This window comes from Artemia franciscana, chromosome 14 (assembly GCF_032884065.1).
Source record: "Artemia franciscana chromosome 14, ASM3288406v1, whole genome shotgun sequence".
Classification (NCBI taxonomy): domain Eukaryota; kingdom Metazoa; phylum Arthropoda; class Branchiopoda; order Anostraca; family Artemiidae; genus Artemia; species Artemia franciscana.
In genome coordinates this window covers 34,712,762-34,733,739 of record NC_088876.1, presented here as the reverse complement: position 1 = coordinate 34,733,739, position 20,978 = coordinate 34,712,762, and the positions used below count along the sequence as shown (strand labels likewise).

General features: G+C 35.8%; 1 protein-coding gene across 2 annotated transcripts in view; it reads right to left on the bottom strand.

The window, feature by feature from the left end:
* Positions 1-20,978, bottom strand: part of LOC136035639 (lysM and putative peptidoglycan-binding domain-containing protein 2-like) — a 38,467-nt gene that overhangs the window by 10,697 nt on the left and 6,792 nt on the right. Inside the window, exons 2-3 of one of the 2 annotated variants that reach the window (XM_065717542.1) lie at positions 17,848-18,053; positions 8,811-9,088 (exon numbers count right to left, since the gene is read on the bottom strand). In XM_065717542.1, coding sequence (XP_065573614.1) covers positions 8,811-9,088; positions 17,848-18,048 — 479 coding nt within the window. In that variant the 5' untranslated portion in view covers positions 18,049-18,053. Of the gene's footprint in view, positions 1-8,810; positions 9,101-17,847; positions 18,054-20,978 lie in introns of both variants that reach the window. The other variant, XM_065717541.1, reaches the window with a different exon arrangement.

The window sequence follows — 20,978 nt, the reverse complement described above, 5'->3', positions numbered from 1 at the left end:
ATATATATATATATATATATATATATATATATATATATATATATATATATATATATATATATATATATATATATATATATATATATATATATCTATATTCACAGGTGGGACATAGGGACACAACTACAATGGCGCGTAACTATTATGGCGCGTAACGACTTACGCGCGCGGGGGGGCTTGGGGGGGGCGCGAAGCGCCCCCACCAACTAGGTGTTGGGGTGGCGCGAAGCGCCACCCCAACAGCTAGTATATATATAAAAATAAGTTGTCTGTCTGTCTGTGGATCTGTGGATCAGGTGACGTCATGTTTCGGCTGACGTCATGAAATTAGTTGCCGTCATTTTTGCTTTTAAGGTGACGTCATTCAAGTTATATAAGACATATGTTCGCGTAGAAATCTATTAATGTTTAAGTTTACAATGACTGATGAAGATGCTCAAAGAGTCTATGGGCACACGTAAAAACATTAAAATTAACTACAAATATGCGTGTCCGATTGCAAAACGATGACTCTGGTCAAACATTTTCAGATCAATTGCTGGCAATGGGAAACGGAAAGCTCCCAGTAGACTCAATTTCAGGACGTATACAACTACCTGCTGATTTCTGTAATTTAGTGACGTCCAAAAATGAATTGATTGAAAAAGTATTTCCGAATATTCTAAAAAATTATAAAAATAATAAATGGCTAAGTGAAAGAGCGATTCTCGCACCCAAAAATATAGACGTCCACGAAATCAACAATATTGTTTTGACCAAGATTCAAGACCAGGCAGTCCTTTACAAGTCAGTCGACACAGTTTTGGAACCAAATGAAGCGGTTAATTATCCATCTGAATTTTTAAATTCCATAGATCTTTCAGGGTTTCCACCACACGTGCTACAACTAAAAATAGGCGTACCAATAATACTTTTAAGAAATATAAACCCACCAAAGCTTTGCAATGGCACTCGACTTGCCGTAAAAAAAACAATGGAAAACCTAATAGAGGCCACAATCCTGACAGGGCCTTTTGAGGGTGAGGCTGTTCTTATTCCTCGCATTCCCATGATTCCAACGGATCTGCCTTTTCAATAAAATAATAAATGGCTAAGTGAAAGAGCGATTCTCGCACCCAAAATATAGACGTCCACGAAATCAACAATATTGTTTTGACCAAGATTCAAGACCAGGCAGTCCTTTACAAGTCAGTCGACACAGTTTTGGAACCAAATGAAGCGGTTAATTATCCATCTGAATTTTTAAATTCCATAGATCTTTCAGGGTTTCCACCACACGTGCTACAACTAAAAATAGGCGTACCAATAATACTTTTAAGAAATATAAACCCACCAAAGCTTTGCAATGGCACTCGACTTGTCGTAAAAAAAACAATGGAAAACCTAATAGAGGCCACAATCCTGACAGGGCCTTTTGAGGGTGAGGCTGTTCTTATTCCTCGCATTCCCATGATTCCAACGGATCTGCCTTTTCAATTTAAAAGATTGCAATTCCCAATTCGATTAGCATTTGCAATCACCATTAACAAAGCTCAAGGTCAATCATTAAAAAAATGTGGTATTGATCTTAATACTGATTGTTTTTCCCATGGACAATTGTACGTTGCATGTTCGAGGGTCGGTAAACCTGACAATCTATTTATATGCAGCGAGAATTGGACAGCGAAGAATGTTGTATATTCGCAAGTTTTACGCAGTTAATTTGTATTTCGGAACCAAATGAAGCGGTTAATTATCCATCTGAATTTTTAAATTCTATAGATCCTTCAGGGTTTCCACCACACGTGCTACAACTAAAAATAGGCGTACCAATAATACTTTTAAGAAATATCAACCCACCAAAGCTTTGCAATGGCACGCGACTTGCCGTAAAAAAAAACAATGGAAAACCTAATAGAGGCCACAATCTTGACAGGGCCTTATGAGGGTGAGGCTGTTCTTATTCCTCGCATTCCCATGATTCCAACGGATCTGCTCTTTCAATTTAAAAGATTGCAACACAGACAATGGGACAGCGAAGACTGTTGTATATTCACAAGTTTTACGTAGTTAATTTATATTGTATCTATCTATCTATCTATCTATATAAAAACGAGTTGTGTGTATGCATGTTTGTTTGTTTGTAAAAAGAGCGTTTGCATATGACGTCATTATTAGTACATACGGCTTTGTATATGGACAGACAATGGGAAAGCCAAGAATGTTGTATATTCGCAATTTTTACGTAGTTTGAAACACATATATAAATCTATCTATATTCACAGGTGGGACACAGGGACACAACTACAATGGCGCGTAACTAATATGGCGCACGACTTACGCGCGCGGGGGGGCTTGGGGGGGCGCGAAGCGCCCCACCAACTAAGTGTTGGGGTGGCGCGAAGCGCCACCCCAACAGCTAGTATATATATATATATATATATATATATATATATATATATATATATATATATATATATATATATATATATATATATATATATATATATATATATATATATATATATATATATATATATATATATATATATATATATATATATATATATATATATATATGAGAAATAAAAGATAAAGAAATTACAAACATGTAATGTACAGCTAAAATACTTGTCATTAAAATCAAAAGAAATAATATTAATACATAAACGTCTAACCTGTAATATCAAACAGTTCGTGGTAACGAACTGTAGTAAGGAGCGATCCGGCTCAATAGAAACCAAAACTCTAAAAAATTGAATTTTGATATCAATAGCTACATCAATAGAATCGCATTTTAATGCTGATTTTAAATATATAAGTTTCATCAAGTTTAGTCTTAGCCATCAAAAGTTACGAGCCTGAGAAAATTTGCCTTATTTAGGAAAATAGGGGGAAACACCCCCTAAAAGTCGTAGGATCTTAACGAAAATGACACCATCAGATTCAGCGTATCAGAGAACCCTACTGTAGAAGTTTCAAGCTCCTATCTACAAAAATGTGGAATTTTGCATTTTTTGCCCGAAGACAAATCACGGGTGCGTGTTTATTTGTTTGTTTTTTTTTCCCCAGGGGTCATCGTATCGACCAAGTGGTCCTAGAATGTCGCAAGAGGGCTCATTCTAACGGAAATGAAAAGTTCTAGTGCCCTTTTTAAGTGACCAAAAAAATTGGAGGGCATCTAGGCCCCCTCCCACGCTCATTTTTTTCCCAAAGTCAACGGATCAAAATTTTGAGATAGCCATTTTGTTTAGCATAGTCGAAAATCATAATAACTATGTTTTTGGGGATGACTTGCTCCCTCACAGCCCCTGGGGGAGGGGTTGCAAGTTACAAACTTCAACCAGTGTTTACATATAATAATGGTTATTGGAAAGTGTACAGACGTTTTCAGGGGGATTTTTTTGGTTTTGGGGGCAGGGTTGAGGGAGGGGGCTATGTGGGAGGATCTTGCCTTGGAGAAATATGCCATGGGGGAAAAAAATTCAATGAAAAGGGCGCAGGACGAATCTGGTCACGTTAGAAAAAAATGTCAAATTAAGAGCTTAATATACAATGCTGGGTGTTCGGAGCCTCTCTATTATGGAGTATAATTTGAAAATAACACAACTATACGAGCGATAAAACATATATACCACAACCATAACTCAACTAACGAAAGAACTGCTAAGAGATAACACAACTATAAAGCGAAAACAGGTGAAAACTAACGGGAAAATAAACGAACTAAGAGGTGGAAGGGGCCCAGAGAAAAAATATAATCCTTTTTCAATTTTGAGCCTAACTTCCGCAAAGGAGTAATAATGTCAGAAGCCCCGAAATACCGAATTATTTTCTTTTCAAACAGTTCGTGGTAAGGAACTGTAGTAAGGGGCGACCCGGCTCAATAGTAAACGAAACTCTAAAAAACGGAATTTTGATGCTAAAAGATACATCAAAAGATTCGAATTTTTACGCTGATTCTAAATATTAAGTTTCAATTAATTTAGTCTTTGTCATCAAAAGTTACGAGCCTGAGAAAATTTGCCCTATTTTGGAAAAAAGGGGGAAACATCCATTAAAAGTCACAGAATCTTAACGAAAATCACACTATCGCATTCGGTATATCAGAGAACTCTATAGCAAAAATTTCAAGCTCCTATCTAAAAAATGTGGAATTTTGTATTTTTTGCCAGAAGACAAATCACGGGTGCGTGTTTATTTATTTTTTTTTTTTTTTTTTTCCCAGGGGTCATCTTATCGATCAAGTGGTCCTAGGATGTCGCGAGAGGGCTCATTCTAACGTAAATGAAAAGTTCTAGTGCCCTTTTTAAGTGACCAAAAAATTGGAGGGCAAATAGGCCCCCTCCCATGCTCATTTTTTTCCAAAAGTCAACAGATTAAAATTTTAAGATAGCCATTTTGTTCAGCATAGTCGAAAACCATAATAACTATGTCTTTGGGAATGACTTACTCCCCCACAATCCCTGAGGGAGGGGCTGCAAGTTACAAACTTTGACCAGTGTTTACATATAGTAATGGTTATTGGGAAGTGTACAGACGTTTTCATGGGGATTTTTTGGTTTGGGGGTGGGGTTGATGGGAGAGGGCTTTGTGGGAGGATCTTTCCTTTTGAGGAATATGTCACGGGGGAAGAAAAATTCAATGAAAAGGGCGCAGGATTTTCTAGCATTACTAAAAAAAAACAATGAAAAAATAAACATGAAAACGTTTTTTCAAATGAAAGTAAGGAATAGCATTGAAATTTAAAACGAACAGAGATTATTACGCATATGAGGGGTTCTAAAAACGAGGTTCTAAGAGCGAGGTATTTAGGAGGAGATAGATACCTCGCTCTTGATGCTAAAATATTTTTAGTGATTTCAGCTATTTATTCTACGGCCTTTTTGATTCAGGGGTCATTCTTAAAGAATTGGGACAAAACTTACGATTTAGTGTAAAGAGCGAGGTATTAACGAGGGTACAAACCCCCTCGTACACATAATAAAAATATAAGAATATAAAAGTTTGTTACGTAAGTTAATTCTTAAGTTACGTATATTTTTTACTAATAAAAACGTTCGTTGAATATTAAAAGTTCTAGTAGCCTTTTTAAGTAACCGAAAAATTGGAGGGCAGCTAGGCCTCCTTCCCCACCCCTTATTTCTCAAAATCGTCTGATCAAAACAAAGAGAAAGCCATTTAGCCAAAAAAAAATTAATATACTAATTTCATTTCAATAATTTATGTGCGGAGAGCCAAAATCAAACATGCATTAATTCAAAAACGTTCAGAAATTAAATAAAAAAAACTAGTTTTTTTAACTGAAAGTAAGGAGCGACATTAAAACTTAAAACGAACAGAAATTACTCCGTATATGAAATGGGTTGTCCCCTCCGCAGTCCCACGCTCTTTACGCTAAAGTTTTTAATTGTTTTAAAAAGTAGAATTGTGGCAAAGAGTCAAACTTTAGCGTAAAGAGCGAGGGACTGCGGAGGGGACAACCCATTTCATATATGGAGTAATTTCTGTTCGTTTTAAGTTTTAATGTCGCTCCTTACTTTCAGTTAAAAAAACTAGTTTTTTTTATTTAATATAATTTAAGAATAAATATATTAATGCAAAAGAGCATTTTCAATCAAACTGACCAAACATTATACAGCATTATTTGCAAATTATCTATTATGATTTAATGGCATCTATAAGCAATAGTGCAATAGATATCAACTAAACTGACTGAATATTTTACTGGATGATTTTCAAATTAAACACCATGATTAATTAGCACCTACTAGTTAGTGTAATAGTTATCAACTAAATTAACCGAATATTTTTCTAGGTGATTTGCAAATAAATTAATTATGACTTATTAGCACTCAGGAATAAAAGCGCCACAAATACCAACAAAACTGGCCAAAAATGTTACTGAGTAATTTGAAAATTATCAATTAGTATTCATTATCACCTACCAGCAATAGTGCCATATATGTCAACCAAACTGGATGAACATTTTACTGGATAATATGTAAATTATAAATCAGCAATTATCATCATCTACCAGCAATTGTGCCATAGATGCCAACCAAACTCGATAAACATTTTACTGAATAATTCGCAAATTATCAATCAGTATATATTATCATCTACCAGCAATTGTGCCATAGATTTCAACCAAACTGGATGAACATTTTACTGGATGATTTGCAAATTATCAATCAGTAATTATTATCATCTACCAGCAATTGTGCCATAGATGCCAACCAAACTCGATAAACATTTTACTAGATAATTTGCAAATGTCTTTGGCCGATGGCCCCAAACCACACATATAGTCTATTATGCTCTTGTGCATAATATTCAATAATAAAAAAGTGGTCAGGTTCCACCATATCAATATAGATTCATGCAGAGATCTTCAGTCCGCATTTATTAAAGGGCCGATAAAATTTTTCACTCCAAAATTTGCAAGTATATAAGTGCTCTACCTATAATGACTCTTTTTGAGTAGAAGATTACTTGAAGAATAATTATAAAGATCCTCCAGAGCCATCGCTGGTGCTCAGGGCGTCAAATCAACGTTTCAGTTACTGGATCTTCTTTTATAGGATCTATTAAGATGCATAGATTGTGTCTTAAAAATAAAAAGATAAAGATCCTCCAGGGCCATTGCTGGTGCTCAGGGCGTTGAATCGACGTTTCAGTTGTTGGGTCGTTTTTAATAAGGACTGGTAAGATGCATAGATTGATAAAAGGATAAAGATAAAAGGATATCTGAAAGATAAAAGGATAAAGATTCTCTAGGGCCATCGCTGGTGCCCAGGGCGTCGAATCGACGTTTCAGTTGCTGGGTCTTTTTTTTACAGGGGCAATTAAGATGCACAGATGCGTCTTAAATATAAAAGGATAAAGCTCCTCTAGGGCCATCGCTGGTGCTCAGGGCGTCGAATCGACGTTTCAGTTGCTGGGTCTTTTTTTTACAGGGACAATTAAGATGCACAGATGCGTCTTAAATATAAAAGGATAAAGATCCTCCAGGGCCACTGCTGGTGCTCAGGGCATTGAATCGACGTTTCAGCTGTTGTGTCTTCTGACCAGGGCAAGTGGCAAGCCTGTTGCCCAGCCTTGCCACAGCAGGGATCGATCTTTATACCCTGTATTGCCAAGCAGAGCATCAATCCACTGTGCCACAATAGGATCAGGTAGGATCCTATTGTGGCACAATAGGATCCTTTTCTATTGGGAGCTTTTATCAATAACCAAATGTGAATCAATTGAAAAAGATGCGACACAACAATTTAGCATATACTTTGATGGAGAGTCCAGTAATTCTTATCATTACGACATCTATTAGAACGGGTTGTCAAATCTCCATCCAATTTCTTAGAATGCAAGATCTATACCTTTTTCACGCCGAAACTACCCAAACTCTGTGAAGACCAGGAGATGGCTTACCAATGGGAAGATTTCAACCAAGCCTTACGTACAATGACGTTAATTCACACATTGTACCTTTTCGGGGTCCAGACCTGACTCAACCTTTGTAAAGGGGTGTTCATAAATTCTTGCCATCGAAACATATGTAAAATATCTGCCAGGATACAAAAAAACATTATCATGCAGACCAATTGTCTGTCTAGAACAGGTACCAGTCTCATAATTCTCTGCCTTCAGGCAGGAATGCAATGCGTGGTTAAGGGCAAATCATCTGACGTTACCTATGTTTCTCCTCCAGACAGCCATGTAGAGGTGGGTCAACTCTGGTTGATTTTACAATCACACCGATGACTCCCGCTCCAAATCCAATAGTCAGAAACACCAGGATTTGAAGTAGTTTCCTCATGGACATAGGGCTTCAAGTCTAGCGTCCTAACCACTTGTCTAGGACGGCTTAATAGCAACAATAAATTCATTTATTTTTTTCAAAATCGAGTTTATTTGACGGTCTTTAACATCTTCTTTCTTAATCGCGTAAACCTAAATTATACATAAGATTTATTTATTTCCATCTATAAGAATAAAGGTTTTAAAAAATGTTTCATGGTTTTTTTCCATTTTCTCCCCTACAAACATCGGATCATGTTCCTAAAAAGCATAGCAAGGACATTAGTTCCTACTTCTAATAATCCCTTCTTGTAAATATCCTCATGACAGGAAATTTGGAAACCACTTTCCTAGATGGGTTGAATCATATACAAATATTCAAAATGCAAAAGTAGGACATCTATTTAGGAGTCCAACCAATCAAAAAACATAACTAGAATACCTAGGACTTCTTATATTTATTATATCGTCTGTTTGTACTCCGCTTTAAAACAGTTAACGGAAATTTTCTTAAAGCAGTTAACAGTTAACGGAAAATATTTTGATTTTAAATAGTTTTAAAACAGTTAATGGAAAATATTTCGGTTCCTAATCGTAAAGCATCTGTCCCTCAAATATGAATTCCAAAATATATATGAAAGTTTTATTCACCTAGCTAAGCCACTTTCTACAATTTTGAACCCTCTTTATCCATCATATTACAAAATAAATAGAAAAAAACGAAATAAATATCAGGTGCGGGCTCATCCACATTAATTTTCATTTGAAGGGCGGGGGGTAGAGGGTGTTGGTACAATAAAACTTTTCAGGTGGAAAAGGCAATAGTAATGACAAAATATTTGACAATCTGAATAAGAAGTGCCTAGAAATTCGAGAAAATTTGGGAGCTCAGACCGGATCTTGAACCCCCTCCTCACTATATCAGTCCCTGGGTAGACACAGAGTATGCATGTATCATCGCAAGGAATACAAAATGTGGGCCATACCTGTGATACACTGGTAATAAAATAACAAAAGAAAACGTCTCAAACCTCAAACTTTGATCCATAGACGACTTCTTTTTCAGTTTTTGAATAGAGGAGTCAATTCTACTGAAAAAGTCATCTGCATTTTCATTATTAATACTACTATTCTTAGCATCCGGAATCATAACAAGGTCGCTTTCACTATCCTCAGAATTACTTGTGCTGTTTAAACTATTTGGCATTTTGTCACTTCCTTGTCTAATGGGTATTCTTAAAATTGTTTTCTGCCTCACACATGAACTGTCATTACTCCACAGTTGGTTATACCTCTTGATGTCTTCCATCTGAAAAAAAAACTAATCAAAAACAATTTAGTTAGAATTTCTAACTGAAGACTAACAATTTATTGAAAAAGAGAAGAGGTAAATGTGTATAGTAATATCCATTTTTTTACTTAAACAAACTCTTTGGTGTGTAAGTAACTTAACCCATTTAACTCAATCCTCTTTCAGTTCAACCTTTGTTAAACTAAACCCTGTAGCGCCATTCATCTAACCTAACCAGTTGCTGGAGTTGAGTTGAATAGGGAATGAATTAAGATTGTGTTAAACGAAGGTTGAATTGCATGGGGTTACGTTGAATAAGGATTCAGTTGCATCTAGGTTGAGTAAAATAGGAGTTGAATTAAATGGAAACCGTTTTTTCTTTTTGGTTGAACCTAATTTTTATGCATGAAACTGTGATTTGTCTCACACAAGATTTATCAGTGCTCAACAATTGGTTATATCTTTTGGTGCTTTCCACTGGAAGTAAATGATAAAACCTAAACAAATGATATTGAAATTAGAACTGAAACATTCAATCAACAACTTAACTTTAAAACAAAGCAATAAATAGGTTAATTATTAGCAATCGATATTTTTTTCTTATATAAGATTTTTTTTTTGTTAAAAAAATTCTTTAAATCAGCTTTGGCGCAACACACAAAATTATTTCAAAACTGGTTAGTCTTTTTGAAGTCTTGCATCTGAGACAGAAGCAAAGAAATTAAATTTAATCTAAAGATTTACGTAAGCAATTAAATTTAAAAACAAAGATATAGAACTAATTTTATTTGAACGAATGCCCAAAATTAACTGCTAATTAATTTATTTAAAAAACGACGCAAGTAAAAATCAGAACAATGAAACAAAATTAAGTCAAATAACATCTAAAGATACAACAAAATATCATGTTATACAAAAGCACAGGTATTATCATTCAAACCTATATGAAAAATATCAATAGCCAAGACTGCATCCAGGGGGAGACTTAGGGGGTATTAATTACCCCCGAATTTTCTCCAAATTCTTAAAAACAAAACAAAAATACATAGGAACAAATCTTGACACGTTTTGTAAAGCTTTTCCCCACGCGTTTTGTAAAGGTAAGAGCTTGAATCCTCTACATAGAGTACTCTTACATGATGAAACTGATGATGGGATTTCCTCCCTTTTTCGAGAATCTGGCCAATTTTCTCATGCTTGTTTTTTTAAGCATTTCGGTTACTATTGGTCCGAGTCATTCCTTACTTACAGTTCGTTACTTGATAATCCAAAACAAACGTGTTTCATAGACGCGATGGAAGGACCAGTAAAAACTCTAATAACTTATATAGACCTCAACGAATACGAAGCTTATCTGTGTTTGTAGGTCAATGCCATATTAGGAAAAGGACCATAAATAACTAGGCCAACCATAAGGATCCTTGAGCTTCTTAAATCAGCTACATAAAGACACTTGAGTTTTGTCCTGGGCAGCCTTCTCATTCGTAAACTTACAGATAAGAACAGTGGGTGGGATGAAGTTTTTGGTGACAAAGAAGTTCAAAACAACAAATTCAGCGTCGGCTGGATTGACAACAGACCGATATTTGCATAGCCCTTAAGTAGAGGAGCAGCATCAGTCTGTAATTTAATGAGAAATGTCCCATCCAGAGCGCATTGTTGGTAAACAACAACCGACTCAAGTTAATACCGTCCAAAGAAAAAACCACCCGATAAATATCGAGCTACACTACACTTTGACGAGCCGAGAAGTATCTGGGTAAGAATGGAACCTTAACACTTTCGTAAACTTACAGATAAGAACAGTAGATGGGATGAGGTTTTTGGTGATAAAGAAGTTCAAAACAACAAACTCAGCGTCGGCTGGATTGACAACAGACCGATTTTTGCATAGCCCTTGAGTAGAGGAGCAGTATCAGTCTGTAATTTAATGAGAAATGTCCCATCCAGAGCGCATTGTTGGTAAACAACAACCGACTCAAGTTAATACCGTCCAAAGAAAAAACCACCCGATAAATATCGAGCTACACTACACTTTGACGAGCCGAGAAGTATCTGGGTAAGAATGGAACCTTAACACTTTCGTAAACTTACAGATAAGAACAGTAGATGGGATGAGGTTTTTGGTGATAAAGAAGTTCAAAACAACAAACTCAGCGTCGGCTGGATTGACAACAGACCGATTTTTGCATAGCCCTTGAGTAGAGGAGCAGTATCAGTCTGTAGTTTAATGAGAAATGTCCCATCCAGAGCGCATCGCTGGTAATCAACAACTGACTCAAGTTAATGCCGTCCACAGAAAAAACCACCCGATAAATATCGAGCTACACTACACTTTGACGAGCCGAGAAGTATCTGGGAAAGAATGGAACCTTGACACGGGCCATGATACAGCACAACCACCGACGAAAGTAAAATATCAGAGAATTTAACACAACTAGAGCAATAGAATATCAAAACTATAATATTGCAGCAACAGTGTTAACAACTTGACCCAGAAAAATTCAAATAGCCGGTGGGTGGATTATTGAACCATATGTGGTGGAGACGCCAACGTTATACAATACACAAAGCGTCCACGTTGGGGGGCTTTAGCCCACAATGTGGGATACTAATACTGATAACACTAATACTGATAAATATCCAAAGATAATATTGAAAAACCAAATCTTAAAACAAATGCAAAAACAATACAAAGACCCTCTCAAAGTAACAGTAAAATGGTAACTGAATAAAAATACAATACAAAATGGCAATTCAGTCTTTCAATGTATATATTGCTTCCTAGATAATATATTATCATAGATTCTGTTAGGTTGCATAATATGATTTTGTTGACTGACATAAAAACAATCAGAATTAATAAGGTCAACACAAATGGGGCATAGATAGATTTCTCTAGCATCCAACTATATTTATATAAAGAAGCTTTAGCTTCTTTAGTCAAAAGAAGACAAACAAAACACCATCATTCTAATTTCCATTTTTTTCTTATATGTGTTTTTCTTGCTTTTGTAGAAGTCGGAAAAAAGTTCCGGGGGCTCCAAAAATTACCTACCAGGGATACGGCCCTGGTGACACCATGACAGGTCTACAACTCGAAACAAGGTTTTTGGTCTTTCCTTTTTTCAAAATGTTTGAAACCCTGTATAATGTCAGGACCATAGGCCTACTTAGATCAAGACGCGTCTGGAACAGCAATGTGAACATCCTACATTACATTTGGAACATCCTACATGATTCTTATTATAACTACAATCAAATCTGCAATATTACTAGTCATTGACAAACAATCAAAGAACAGCTTCCCATAATATTGTTATTCGCCTAGTTGTCTATAGCATTTTAGGTAACAAATGACTGAACAAGTATTTATGGTTATCTTTTATAGATTACATGTAGCAAAGTCGGTGTTATTCCAATATGTTGGGTGAGGTATGCTCGAACGCACTGTAAGATCTGATGTTTGCCTGAACGCACTGTTAGATTTTGCCAAGCAAAAACGTGGAAGTGATGTGTAAATTTGAAATCGAACCGGTATGTCTAACTGGAAGTGAAATTCTACTAGGTTTTTCTAGCCAATTACATAATTCAAAAAGTTAGTATTTTTATTTTTCCTCTATAAAAAATCGATTGTATGTCTGTCTTGCTTTATGTTCGCTGAATTTATAGCTCAGCTATTCAAAGCAGGCAAATTTTACGCAGAAAAATTTTTGACCCTAAAAAGTGGGGGATGTTAAAAAATTCAACTATAAAAAAAGAATGAAAAATGATGTTTACATATAGAATGTGTCAATATTAATAGTGCATGCACGAAACAGAGCGCCAGAAAAACACCTTTACCAGTACGCAAACAGTTTTTTTTTTATCCTGAACTCAATTTTTTTCAACTAAAACAAGAAATACCTTTTCAGTTTAGTCTTCAAATGAACAAAATATTTGTCCATCTGAAGACATTGTTCCATTGGGTGAGCCTAAAATCTGCCTGCCAAAGCAGAATTAAAATTTTGTCAAAAGCTAATATTGATTTTAGGCAAAGAGGCACTGATTAGGGCGGGGCCGTTTTGGAACGCTAGCTTTCGAAAATAATACCTTTTTTATGGCAGTTGGTATTAACCAAGTGACATATTGCAATCGCAAATTCTGTTGGTCTATCCGATCCCGGTTTTGCTACTTTAGGCACTTCCAGGTAAGCTAGGACGATGAAATTTGGCAGGCGTACCAGGGACCGGAACAAATTAAATTAGAAATAGTCGTTTTCCCGATTTGACCATCTGGGGGAGGGAGTGGGGGGCCCTTTAATTCGAAAAAATTGAGGTATTTTTAACTTACGAACGGTTGATCAGATCTTAATGAAATTTGATTTTTGGAAGGATATCGTGTCTCAGAGCTGTTATTTTAAATCCCAATCAGATCTGGTGACATTGGGGGGGGGAGTTGGGAGGGGGAAACCTAAAATCTTGGAAAACACTTAGAGTGGAGGGATCGGGATGAAACTTAGTGGGAAAAATAAGCACAAGTCCTAGATACATGATTAACATAACCGGAACAGATCCGCTCTCTTTGGGGTAGTTAGGGGGTGGGGGTTAATTCTGAAAAATTAGAAAAAATGCGGTATTTTTCACTTACGAAGGAGTGATCGGATCTTCATGAAACTTCATATTTAGAAGGACCTGGTAACTCAGATCTCTTATTTTAAATCTCAGCCGGATCCAGCGTAATTAGGGGGGGCAGTTGGGGGGACCGGAAATCTTAGAAAATACTTAAAGCGGTGAGATCAGGATGAAACTGGATGGGAAGAATAAAAACCTGTCTAACATACGTGACTGGCATAACCGGACCGGATCTGCTCTCTTTGGTGGAGTTGGGGGGTGGGGGGGGGGGGGTAATTTTGAAAATGGAGGTATTTGTAACTTACGAAAGGGTGACCAGGTCTTAATAAAAATTGATATTTAGAAGGATCTTGTGCTTTAAAGCACTAATTTGAAATTCCGACCAGATCCTGTGACACTGGGGGGGTTGGAGGGGGAAACCGGAATTCTTGGAAAACGGGTAAATTGGGGTATTTTTATCTTACGAATAGGTGATCGGATCTTAATGAAATTTGATATTTAGAAGGAATTCATGTCTCAGAGCTCTTATTTCAATTCCCGACTAGATCTTTGACATTGGGGGGTTGGAGGGGGAAATCTGGGAAAACACTTGGAGTGGAGGAATCGGGATGAAGCTTGGTGGATAGAATAAGCAAATGTCCTTAATACGTGATTGACGGAACCGTACTGGATTCGCTCTCTTTGGGGAGTTGGGCGCAGGGGTTCAGTGATTTGGCGAGTCAGGTGCTTCTGGACGTGCTAGGACGATGAAAATCGGTAGGCGTGTCAGGGACCTGCACAAATTGATTTGATAAAGTCGTTTTCCTAGATTCGACCATCTGGGGGGCTAAAGGGAGAGGAAAAATTAGAAAAAATTAGGTATTTATAACTTACGAGTGGGTGATCGGATCTTAATGAATTTTGACATTTAGAAGCACATCGTGTCTCAGAGCTTTTAATTTAAATCCTGACCGGCACTAAGCATCATATTTTCCTTTTAAATCAATCTACTGATTCATAGAATTTTGTTAGAGCTCATACCATATGATCTCTTGGCTCTTAGCTCTTCTTGCCTCGTCACAAGTGCCATATGAGCTCTTAGCTCTTGTTATTATTTTTGATAGAAAAAAAAACACCATTGGAAAATACTTTTTTTGTGTCTTTATTTAAAAAATCACCTCCTAAACTTTCATAAGTCAGCACACCTGTTTAGGCTTCTTGATTGAAAGATTGATAGTCTTCTTGAAAGTGAGTATGGACAGGCAGAAAAATTTAACAAATTCTACAAAAACTTTGTCACACAATGATTTACTACATTGGTTTTAAAGTTGAATTGAAATACTACAAACAAAGAGTAGGCTAGAATAAAAAAGGTCTAGAGTACTAGCCCAATCACATACACCACACTAATCAATACAAATCCCCTGAAGTTTTGTTAAGGTTCTAAAGAGCTTTAATTGAGGCTCTAAAGGAATCCACACATGGTGAAATACGGCTCTTATTGTATATCATCTGAATTTACTGATTGTATATAAAGTGATAATGATATCATCATTGTTTATAGCAGGTATATCAGATGTAAATATGGCACTAGGCCCACGGCCAAAATTATCAGATAAATGTCCTTATTCTTCTATATATAAATTACTTTCATTTGTGCTTTAAATGTATTAATTTTTCCAGCTTAAATATGACCAAGAAAACACATTGGCTTCCAAATTAACTTTTAGACAGTCACAGATAAATGCTCCTCTGATTGGCTGGTGGCAAGCAAGAGAGGGGTGGCTTTACTTTTTCTGTGTTTATTAAATTATTATATTATATTATAAACATTATAAATGACTCAAACTTTGAAGAGTTTGCCAAAGATCACCATGACACTTCAACGTCATCACTGAGGGATGACTAGGCAACATGTCTCAAACTGGAATTACCAGAACGAGCCTTCGGGTGCACCTTTGAGGCTGTAGCTACCACCTAATGATGATAGATTCAAGGTGCTTGGACTTGAAAACAGGTCTGTAAATATGAATCGGGAATAATTTGTCTAGGTGCTATGGGAACTTAGGAGTGGGTTAATTTCCATGTAAGTCTTTCTACCATAATATATACAGCTTGGTAACACCAAGTTGCTGAAAAAAAAAAAAAAAGTTATTGGTTGGGGGAATAAAACAACAGATAATGCTGATTTATCTTCACTATTATTTTTTTCGTTAGATTTGCAACATTACTCCAACACTTGTGGAATCTTTCCTTTGACAAAGTACATTAACAACTAATTATTGATTTGGAAACTCGAAATGAAGTCAGATTCCCTTCACCCTTGCCATATATTTTGCCAGCTGTCAAAGCCTTCCTTCCCTGCACTATCCTTTAGCTTAACATTGAAAAGATGAGAAAACTCCAGCCATGATATATTCTTAGCTGGACAATCTTCAAGAGGATGTCTTCTAGTTTCAAGGGTCATCATGCAAATGTGGCACTAAGAGAACCACCTGCAGGGTTCATCATCAGGGGCCTGAAGGGGTTATCATCAGGGAGATTGAAGTATCCATGCCTATTGTTGACGTTTCAGTTGAAGTTGGTTTTCCCCACGGGTGGCCCCACTGGGTCCAGGTGTGGGTGCAATGGTCATCCTGCTTTTTCATGTTTTTATGGAAGAAGCAAAATAAGGTTTCCAGTTTTCCAGGGGAACAGTTTCGTTTGCAAATATTAAAATTTCGCTGGAAATAAACACTGACCCATACTCGGTCCTTCTAATTTGTGCAAGATGCTTCCCAAAATTTCCAATTCCTGCTATGGCTTCAGTTAACATTTTTATCTCCTACTACCTTGGTCATAGTATATTTTTAGTCAGCACAGAATTGAACTTCGGGGAATCAGCAATTAAAGCTGGAAGACAGGATTAGAAGTTTAGCAGAAAATGAAAAGCAGATTATCATGAGATAATTGGACTATAGCCCCCCTCTGATTTTAGGAGGGGCCCCAAATCCCTAGTCACAATTTCCATAGGTTTGATTTGAAATGTGAAAAAGAATTGACATAATTGGTGCTATTTCTCGAAAATCTCAGAAGTTTATTTTCGAAGTAACATTTTACTGTTAAGATTAATCAAGATAATAGTTACTATTCCTGAATCAGCTACACAGTTAACTTTTCACTAACTAACCTTTTTTTTCAACACGTTTTTCAATTTTCGGTTGCATGGGCCTTGGTTCATTATTTATTAGGTTGCAGCTAAATGACAGTGAGTAAAATAGATGTTAATATCAATGGTACCATTTTAATAAGAAATTTAGTAGATAACTTACTAACCACGCAGCTGAGGTTCGATTACTTAATAATCTTTTTTTTTTCAGGTCAGAGGACTATTTAGTATATTTAGAATGATTAACATAACTATGTATAATTAGTGTAACAGTTGTACAATTAGGGCGAGTAGGTTAAAACAAAAGAAAAAAAAACAAAAATGTAATGTATAATGTAAAATTTAAAATGTAAAAAATGTAAATGTAAAATGTAAAAAATGTAAATGTAAAATGTAAAAAATGTAATTGTAAAATGTAAAAAATGTAAATGTAAAATGTAAAAAATGTAAATGCAAAAAATGTAAACGTAAAATGTAAAAAATGTAAATGTAAAATGTAAAAAATGTAAATGTAAAAAATTTAAATGTAAAATGTAAAAAATGTAAATGTAAAATGTAATGTAAGCTACCTACAAAGCAGGAAAGAAGGAATTGTAGTTTTTCACAAAGAAAATTCGGACAAGTATCCAAATTCCTTTAGACAATAATTTTGTTATTAAAATTACTTATCTGGAAGAATTTTGGGGGGAATTAGGTGACTTGAATAGATTGATACAAGGGTAACAAATGCATCTATTGATTCAAAAGGATAAGGTGAAACAATCAACCAAAAACTGGAGCTATGTAAGACAAATTCAGAAAAAAAATAAGTTTGAAATGTTTCCGTTTTTTTATTTTTTTTTGTCCAGGTAAGATAGAAGCAAACGCAATCAATTAGTTGAACATATTGATTTTCTTGTTGAATATACGTATTAATTCTTTGACAAACCAAAACAGCTAGTGCATCCCAACAATCAAACTGAAGGATGATTTAGCTTCTTCTTTGTGAATAAAATAGGTAAATAATAATAGGTACAAAAACTTGTGAAAATACTTACAGTACAATCATATTTTAATGACAATCCCTGGAGTGTGTCCCTTTCTGTCACTATATGGTCAATAAACTCAACATGTTCATAGTCTCGATTATACAATCGGGGGAACTGATTGCTGCTACAGCTTAAATCCCCAGTTGTGCCATAGACTTTAATAGACTTGAGACACAGGATACCTCTTTTCTCTGCTTCGTCCTCTTCCATTTTAGCTAAAACGTCAAACATGAAGCTTGTGTAATAAAAATAACAGAACTGTAGACACAGGTACACTTATATTACACCCTTGGGGTGGGAGGCCAGAGAACTTTTCCTAGGGAGGTAAAAAAAAAACAGAAAAAACACATCCATAGGCTTTTTATTTCATCTAGTCCAAGGGCTTACCCCTCCCCTCCCTTGAAAGTATTGAAAATGGTAGCCTAAAAAGGCATCTTTTTCTACTTTGTATCTAAAAATGTATCTACTTTATTTTCTACTGCTATTCTATAAGTATCGAATCAAAAGGTTTAGAAATGAGACAAAAATTCAATAAAAGGATTAAATATCACATGAATATTATCTTCAAAAGTTTAAATTCCTGAATCAGGACCCTTTACCTTTCTACTTTCTAGGTTCCCAAATTGGCATTATGATCACACTTTGATGAAAAATAACATATAGTAAAAAGAAGCAACCATCAGACTTTCTCTCTAATGTCTTTTCAAAGGTAGTAATCACTACAATTTCTATTCTAACCAAGCTCTTCAGCCCTAAGGGCAGAAATAGTCCAAGGCTAAATGCAAAACTTTGCTGCTTTTGCAGGTTTGTTTTTATTTTTCATAAAGCTGAGTAAGATAATAAACAAACTAAACATCAGTAGACTTTTGTGTATGGCTTAGGGTTATGCATGACTCATTACCTAGTGCACAATTGTAACATCCCTTATTAATATATTCAGAATGAGAACAGAATGGTATATCTTATTATGCTTGATTTCTGTCCTACAAGTACCCTTAACAAAAAAAAGCATAACCACAAAATCAGTAAACGCCTAAATAGTGCCTAAGGCTGCATCTGACCTCACTAGGGGGCTAAAACACAATAATAGTTGCTTGACAGACAATTATACCCAAGGCCCCTTAATGGGTTTGATATACACTTAGGCTATGCATAGATTTTGTATTAACTTTTGTACGTGATTCTCATCAACAGTTAACTTGTAATGCCAGATAAACCAGTGCAAAAAAAAGAAAAACAGAATCACCAAGGTTGTGTATCAAACCAGCAGCTATAACTGACCTGATTAGGGAAAGGGGTTCCTAAAATTTTTCATATAGTCGTTTAGAGCTGACCCAACTCTGGCTAAACTTACAGAGTCAAATGAATTCAATGCCAAACTACGTCTGTTTCTGGAACTTAGATCCTATTTTTTGTTGCAAGTTCACAGGGAACATAAATCATATACAAATTAATTTCTTGACCTGGTTATGATGTTTTGCTGCTTCACTAAAAAAGGAAGTTATCTCCTGCATGCATCAATAACCCACTAGTGCAACATGCATTGTGATTGCAAGTACTTGCAACTGAGACTACTAATTACTTTGACTGCAACTAACTATGATTGTGAATACTTACAAGTGCAACTTATACCACTTTTACTTGTGACTGGGCTAGTTAGGGTTTCCATACTATAATCTAGAAAAATCTGGTTTCTATATATTTAAACAGAAGTTACCCTAACATTCTAGCTTAGTTAAATACAATTATTCTGCTTCACAATACTTGCCTTAGATTGAATATATTCATAATCATCTATGTGTGATTTAGATAATTTACTCTAAGCTTAAAATCCCATGTCTGAAATTAGGCAGTATTAGCCATGTTACTCTCAAGCTTAAAGCATGTTCATAAAAAGGACACAATCTAGACTAGTGACTCAACAGAAGAATACATACAAGGGGTTCATAAAATATAATTAGCAACTATCAGATTCCTTGTTTAAAACTCTTTTCAGATGTCATATTAGCATTTTGACAATTGCAAAGAACCCCTAAGGTTGCATTTATAGTCTTAAATAAAATATCTCTTTATTGTTTATCATCTCAAGATGAACCAAATCTTCCTAATTATGACATATTTACTGCATTTTGGATCTGTGAAATTTACCATACCTAAGTGATTTTAATGAAATTGTTATTATTTTATTGATTTTTTTTTTAGTTTGTGTATATTCTAGGGCTATATCTAGGACCATCAGGGGGGGGGGCTCTTGTCAGGACAGTATAGAAAACAGTGAGACCAGGCACCTTTAGGTTGACCTATTATTTGCCAGGCTTGTGGCTCCTTCTACTTGGATGTGGGCTTTAGCAAGGAGTTCATTGGTTTTGTTTTCCACTTAGTAGGGGGCTTCCTCTGGGAGACTTCCATCCATGCAGGATGAGTTCAAAGAGCAAACACAATCTGTGTTGGTGCAACATGTAGGACTGAAGCATTGTGAATATGAATTTTAGTATGGTGGTCTATATTTGGTTTTTGCTATTTGTTATTCAGCCTTCTGACAGCTGCTGGTGCTTTGGCTATTTGGGATGCAAGTTTTTATTAATCAAACCATCCCTTGACAGTGTGAATTCCAGGTAACTGAAATTTTCAACCAGATCTATTGAGTTGCTCCAGATGTTGAGTTCCTTTAAAGTTGATAGTGAGGTGGAGGGCTTGATGGGCATAACTTTGGTTTTCTGCCAGTTGATCTGCAGACCAACTTTTGAAGTATTGTTCTGAAAGCACATGGAGAGCTTTAATGAGTCTTTTGATGATGTCACTAGTTAATGCAAGATCATCAACAAAGTCAGGATCAGTAAGCATACAGTTCCAAACTGGAGACCAAATCTAAGGCAGTTTGTTGTTCAAGTCATAATGTGGTGTATCATGCAGTTGAGGGGCCCAGGAGCCACAATAAAACCTTGGTGGACACCTGTCTTCAATGATAAAGTGGTACCACATCTTCCATTGAGTTACATGCAGCTCCAATCCACAATATAGCTTTTCAAAAAGTGAGCAATATTTATGGGGTAGCCCTCTGGTTCTTGGTATCAGCAAGAGCAAATGATAATCCATAGAACCAAAGCTGCTTTGAAGCCTATGCTTTTTGGTGGAACTTT